The sequence below is a fragment of the Dendropsophus ebraccatus genome, chromosome 12 (assembly GCF_027789765.1).
Source record: "Dendropsophus ebraccatus isolate aDenEbr1 chromosome 12, aDenEbr1.pat, whole genome shotgun sequence".
Lineage (NCBI taxonomy): Eukaryota > Metazoa > Chordata > Amphibia > Anura > Hylidae > Dendropsophus > Dendropsophus ebraccatus.
In genome coordinates this window covers 66262882-66269560 of record NC_091465.1, presented here as the reverse complement: position 1 = coordinate 66269560, position 6679 = coordinate 66262882, and the positions used below count along the sequence as shown (strand labels likewise).

The following is a 6679-nucleotide window of genomic DNA, read 5'->3' as shown; positions in this document are numbered from 1 at the left end:
AATGTATTCTTAGTGGGATGTGTTAATAAACAATTCAGAATTATAACATATTATTATTATTATTATTATTATTATTATTATTATTATTATTTTATTATTATTTTTTTTACTAATATCATTATTTCTTTATATTTTATGTTGTTTGCATTGGCGGAGCTTTTGTACTATAATAGCATTGAGCTGCTATATGAGATCCTTGCATCCAATCATCAGCTGTGATATTAGTTACAGCCATGACGTATCATTGCACCATATGTGATATATGACATAAAGCCAGGGATGAATGGGGGGAGACGTCATCCCTGCACATTGCACCTGCACAGTACCAGCCCATGTCCCTGCGCTCACATCATCCTATGTCATATGAGAACACCCCCGCCCTGAGCCAATCACATGGTGCAGCCACCAAGACCACACAGAGCCTGCTGCATCCCAGCTTCCAACCCCATCCACAGACTGTACCATTCCTCACTGATCAAAGGGGTGAAGCTTCCAAAACCCAAGTCATCACTGAATGTCTGCAAGGTTCCCTCTAGATCCAGGTAAGGGAATCCCCTGTATGAGCTGGGTTTTATTTGGCCCCTTATCTAGCCCAGCTCCTTGTTTCTCTGACTTGCATCTCAGTTAATAATTGATGGCAGTGGAGAGGCCCAGTGTACCAGCACCCCAGCAGCTGATAGAGAGGAGACAAATGGAAGAGCACAGCTTTGGCATCATTTAACCCTTTCCATCCTAAGCGACGCTGTCCCTGGTGCTGGACGCTGACAGGTCAGTCATATGTTGAATACCCTGATAGTGACAGACGCCTATTAATTCTGCCAGTAATGTGACACCAGACACCGCTCCTGTACTGACACATAACAACACACAGCTTCTTCCCCATATAATTGTATCAACATTTGAAACATTGTTATTCTGTAGCTTAGTGGTCCCCAACTTGTTGCCTTCCGGCTGTAAAATCGCACACCCAGCATGCACTGGAGCTGTGAGGACATGCTGGGAGTTGTGGTTTTACAGCAGTTACAGAGTCTTAGGCTGATTTTACATCGGTTACAGCTCAAGTTCAAAGTCTCTTGCGGAATGAAATGTATAACATTGAAAAATGACTATTAGGAATAATGATTCAAGTATATTGTATGCATACGTTGTAAATAATTACATTTGGAATGAAGTTTAGAATATATATATTTTTTCCATTAAATTTAAAATTATTAAGGGTTTGGTTTTAGATGCGTTAGGGATACTTAGGCTATGTTCTCACACTGTAAATACATTTAGCAATTATTATTTATTTATTAGTATTTATTTATTTTTATTTATAACATGGGAAAAGGGGGGTGATTCAAACTTTTATTAGGGGAGGGGGCTTTTTATTAATAACAACACTTTTATTTGTACTTTTACACTTTCACTAGAAGCCCCCCTAGAGTTAGGGTTATTCCCCCTGGGGTTAGGGTAATTCCCCCTGGGGGACTTCTAGTATAGGTACTCTGATCTCTCATACAGATCTATGCTGCATAGATATGCAGCATAGATTGATGAGATAGGCACATGCATTGTGCTGTAAATTCCCAGGGAGAATCCTGTACTAGAAATCCACATGAATTCTGTGATTTAAAATAGAATGGAAAAAAAATTATAATAATTACCTATATATGTAAAATACATTAACAATAAAGAAATAAAAAAAAGTAAAATGAATAAAATAATAATAAATACCTAAAAAAAAAAGTACCTAGGAATCTAAGTTTCAGCATTGTAACCCACTATCTGCCACTACTTGTGCCCCTCCGTAGCGCTAATCACATTGAAGAATATGGTATATGTATGTTGATCGCTAACATGACCAGACTTCTCTGCCAGGATATGACAATATATGTAAAGTAAAAGTTTTTTTTCAATAGGGTATGCCTCACTCTGCCAACAACGATCGCAACATGCTTGTCCAGGCATGTATGTATTCTGAATGGGGAAAAGGCAGAAAGCCACAGACACCCTTTGGCAGCGGCTTATCTACCTGATAACAAAAGATGGGCACCTGATATCCAACACGCCCTGTGCTTCTGACCCTTTACATGTGCTGACAAGGGGAGAGTCAGAAGGCTGTCATACACATTGGATGGATGGATGGCTGGTTTGGCTGACACATATCTAGTGGTCTGATAGATGTAGGAGGGACAATTCTCTGGCAGTCGTTGGTGTTCGACATAATAATAATATCCAAGAGAACGTAGAGAAGATCCGGCACTCACCAATACGTTTTGCTCTTTATTATAGTGCTGTATGCATCACATTAAGCTGGGTTCACTCTGCGTTTTTGCAATCCGTTCAATATATCCATTTTTAATTGGTCACTTTTAACCCATAGCTGCACCAGGACGTTACTGAACGTCCTCGTGCCGCTATGGGAGTTCAGAGGGGGGTCGCGCGGCTCATATCCATCCCTGGTGGTCTAGTGGGGGGATCGCCCCCCTGCGGCGCGATTGCGGGGGGGGTGATCCCCGCATCCATCCCGGGCCGGGGTCTGCGCCGTAATGGCGCTGATCCCGGCTCGGCATTCTATCGCTTTTGGCTGCAGCAGCCAAAAGCAATAGAACACCGATCTCATGGATTCATGCAGTATAACTATACTGCATGGATTTCTATGAGAGATCAGAGTGCATATACTAGAGGTCCCCCAGGGGGAATAACCCTAACCCCAGGGGGAATAACCCTAACCCCAGGGGGGCTTCTAGTATATGTGTTAAGTAAAAGAAAAATGTATTTTTAATAACACAAAATCCCCTCCCCTAATAAAAGTCTGAATCACCCCCCTTTCCCCATTTTATAAATAAAAATAAATAAATAAATTAATAAACAAACATGTTTGGTATCGCCGCATGCGTAATCGCCCGAACTATTAATTAATCAGATTCCTGATCTCACACGGTAAACGGCGTCAGCGCAAAAAAATTCCAAAGTGCGAAATTGCGCATTTTTGGTCGCATCAAATCCAGAATAATTGTAATAAAAAGCGATCAAAAAGTCGTATATGCGCAATCAAGGTACCGATAGAAAGAACACATCATGGCGCAAAAAATGACACCTCACACAGACCCATAGACCAAAGGATAAAAGCGCTATAAGCCTGGGAATGGAGCGATTTTAAGGAACATATATTTTCTTTAAAAGGTTTTAATTTTTTACAAGCCATCAAATCAAATAAAAGTTATACATGTTACATATCGTTGTAATCGTAACAACTTAAGGAACATATATAACGAGTCAGTTTTACCCCAGGGCGAACGGAGTAAAAACAACCCCCCCCCAAATAAAAAAAAAAACTTTTTTTTTTTCAATTTCACCACACATATAATTTTTTTCTGGTTTTCCGACACATTTTTTATCTGCCATAGCAAAGTACAATTAGTTGCGCAAAAAATAAGGGCTCATTTGGGTCTCTAGGTGGAAAAATGCAGGCGCTATGGCCTTATATACACGAGGAGGGAAAAACGAAAACGCAAAAATGTCCCCTAAGGGTTAATGGACAGAAAAACGTCAACACTACTACTACAAAAAAGTCAACACTACTTGTGTCCGTTAAAAAAAACGCATCCGTTTCGATACTATTATTTTCATAATGGAAGTCAATAGAAAAACGGATCCAAACGGATGACATACAATTGCATCCGTTTTTTCCATAAAACGTATACGTTAAACGGATTGCAAAAACGAAGTGTGAACCTAGCCTTACAGTAGGGACGCGTTTCGGTCAAGCATGGCCTTCATCAGCAAAGCTTTGCTGATGAAGGCCATGCTTGGCCGAAACGCGTCCTTGCTGTAACCTGATGCATACTACACTATAATAAAGAGCATAATGTATAGGTGAGTGCCGGGTCATCTCTACATCCTAAGTATCTAGTGGTCATCTTAAGGCTGGATGGCACAGAGGGAGTTTTCTAATGGGATTCCTTAGGTACAAGGATTAAGATTATGGAGGGTAAACAATGTTTAGTTAACCAACAGCATTAAGCTGTGTTCACATCTATAAGTTGTATATCACCAGCAGACATTGGGATACCAGCAAAGGATCTGCCAGCATATACCGTATTGTACCCACGGCCAGATTACTTTCATTGACTGAATGTAGTCTGACAGCAACTATATTCGGTCTGTTTTCCGAACACATACTTTTTTTTTTTTTTTTTTGCAGGATTCTCAAGCTCAGTATATTAATCTTTTGAGTCCCATAAAAAGAAAGTATATGGAGTACAAACCAAACATGCCTGCTCGTGGGCAATTTATTGGCAGGTAGGCCATACCATACATCAGTGTACCCTATTGCCCTTATCTCTCTGTATACTGGTGAGGCAGGGCAGCTTCTAGATGTGAACATAGCCTTAGGTATAAATAGCCGTTTAAGCAGTAATCAATAAGCTCTTAGGTTTTATCTGTCGTATGAAATGGAATGAAGCCCTGGCAGATTGTCTTTTATCGTGTCCTGCACAAGTATATCTTTAGATAAGTTAGGAAATGAGCTTTTTGCCCTTTGTACCAGGCACCTGGGAGATATTCATAAAACCATGAATCTTTCTCTTTTGCAGATGAACTGGCGCATCTCCATAAGGTAATACCAGTACTCGCACTCTGCAAACATGCTCGCCCGGAAGGGGCTGATCCATGATGATTTCTTAATAACTCGACTTGCAGAAGATAAAGCTGATCATCTTCAATACAAGACCAAACTCAGAAAGGCACGCTTTGTATCCAAAAATGGTGCCTGTAATGTGGCCCATAAGAATATTCGCGAGCAAGGACGTTTCCTCCAAGATGTGTTCACCACCATGGTGGACCTAAAGTGGCAGCATAGTTTACTTATCTTCACAATGACATTCATGTGCAGCTGGGTTCTGTTTGCTATGGCCTGGTGGCTTATCGCTTTCGCCCATGGGGATCTAGACCCCAAACGCGGCTCCTCTACACCATGCGTCACTAACATCCAGTCCTTCACTTCAGCTTTTTTATTCTCCATTGAGGTCCAGGTGACCATTGGCTTTGGAGGTCGTATGGTCACAGAGCAGTGCCCACTGGCCATCACGGTCCTCATCATTCAGAACATTTCAGGGTTAATCATCAATGCTGTCATGCTGGGATGCATCTTCATGAAGACCGCCCAAGCAAACCGCAGGGCAGAGACCCTCATTTTTAGTAAGCACGCCGTCATTGCCTGCCGGGATGGCAAATATCGTTTTATGTTTCGAGTGGGCGATCTACGTAAGAGTATGATCATCAGTGCTTCGATTAAAATCCAGGTAGTCAAGAAGACCACAACAGATGAAGGAGAGGTCGTTCCCATCTCCCAAGTAGACATCCAAGTGGAGAACCCAGTGGGGACAAATTCCATCTTCTTGGTGTCCCCTCTTATTATAAGCCATACAATCGATGAGAAAAGCCCCCTTTTTCATTTCTCTGCCTATGATCTCGGCAACCAAGATATAGAGGTGGTAGCAATCCTTGAAGGGGTAGTAGAAACAACTGGCATAACCACTCAGGCACGGACATCCTACTTGCCGGATGAAATCCTCTGGGGCCGTCGTTTTGTCCCAATTGTGAATGAAGAAGAAGGCCAGTATTCTGTGGACTATTCCAAATTCGGAAACACAGTCAAAGTAAATGGACCTCTTTGTAGCGCTAAAGACCTGGCAGAAGGCAGGTATCATCCACTCTCTAGTGGTCACACTTCCAGAACAGTAAAGAAAAGAAAATTGGACAGCCAGCAAGCGTTACTGCTTCAAAGGAAAATGGCCGCATGTACACAAGCCAATGACTCTTCATCTGATTCCTAGTGCTTGCCTTTTTACCCCGGAGCAAATTACTTTATTTTCATCTATTATATCAGTATGGAATGAAAAGAGAAAAGGGAATATTTTTGTAATGAAGGTGCTTTCATACAGTAGGTAGCCATTTTGCAGGCAAACATTAAAGGGGTTATCCAGTGCCACAAAAACATGGCCACTTTTCCCCCTCTCTTGTCTCCAGATTGGGTGAGGTTTCAAACTCAGTTCCATTGAAGTAAATGGAGGTTAATTGCAAACCGCACCTGAACTGGAGACAAGCGAGGGGGAAAAGTGGCCATGTTTTTGTAGCGCTGGATAACCCCTTTAATGGTCCTGAGAACGCAGCCTCTCAATGTATGAGACTGACATATCACAATGCTTCCGTTGTCTTTTTGTTTTTTTTAAAATAAGGCCTATAACGATGTTTAACTCTCTACTTTTCCTGCTTTGAATTAATATTTAGGAAATTTAAGAGATATGGAAAATATGGTGGACATTAAAATGTGAAAAACTGATTTTAAAAGGGTTATCCAGTGCTACAAAAACATGGCCACTTTCTTCCAGAGACAGCCCCACTTTTGTCTCCAGTTTGGGTGCAGGTTTTGTAACTCAGCTTTATTGAAGTGAATGCAGCTTTAGGGTATAAACCCACACACCGTATAAGCAGCGTATTTACTGCTGCGATACGCAGCAAATACGCAGCAGATACGCAGCAGATTATATCTAAATAACTGAACACAGCATCAAATCTGTACCAACAAATCTGCTGCGTATTTGCTGCGTATTTGTTGCGTATCTGCTGTGTATACGGTGTGTGGGTTTGTACCCTAACTGCAAACTACACCTGAACTGAAGACAAGAGC

At 41.5% G+C, this 6679-nt stretch overlaps 1 protein-coding gene across 1 annotated transcript; it reads left to right on the top strand.

Moving 5' to 3' along the window:
• The first annotated feature begins 679 nt into the window (after window positions 1-679).
• Window positions 680-5902, top strand: LOC138769021 (ATP-sensitive inward rectifier potassium channel 11-like). Its single transcript, XM_069947180.1, has 2 exons — window positions 680-768; window positions 4584-5902. Exon 2 carries the CDS (start codon window positions 4635-4637, stop codon window positions 5823-5825), a length of 1191 nt encoding a protein of 396 aa, XP_069803281.1. The 5' UTR covers window positions 680-768; window positions 4584-4634; the 3' UTR covers window positions 5826-5902.
• The last annotated feature ends 777 nt before the right edge of the window (window positions 5903-6679 follow it).

Excerpts from the sequence above, each read along its gene's own strand:
- LOC138769021 (XM_069947180.1), top strand. The coding sequence starts at position 4,635 with ATGCTCGCCCGGAAGGGGCTGATCCATGATGATTTCTTAATAACTCGA.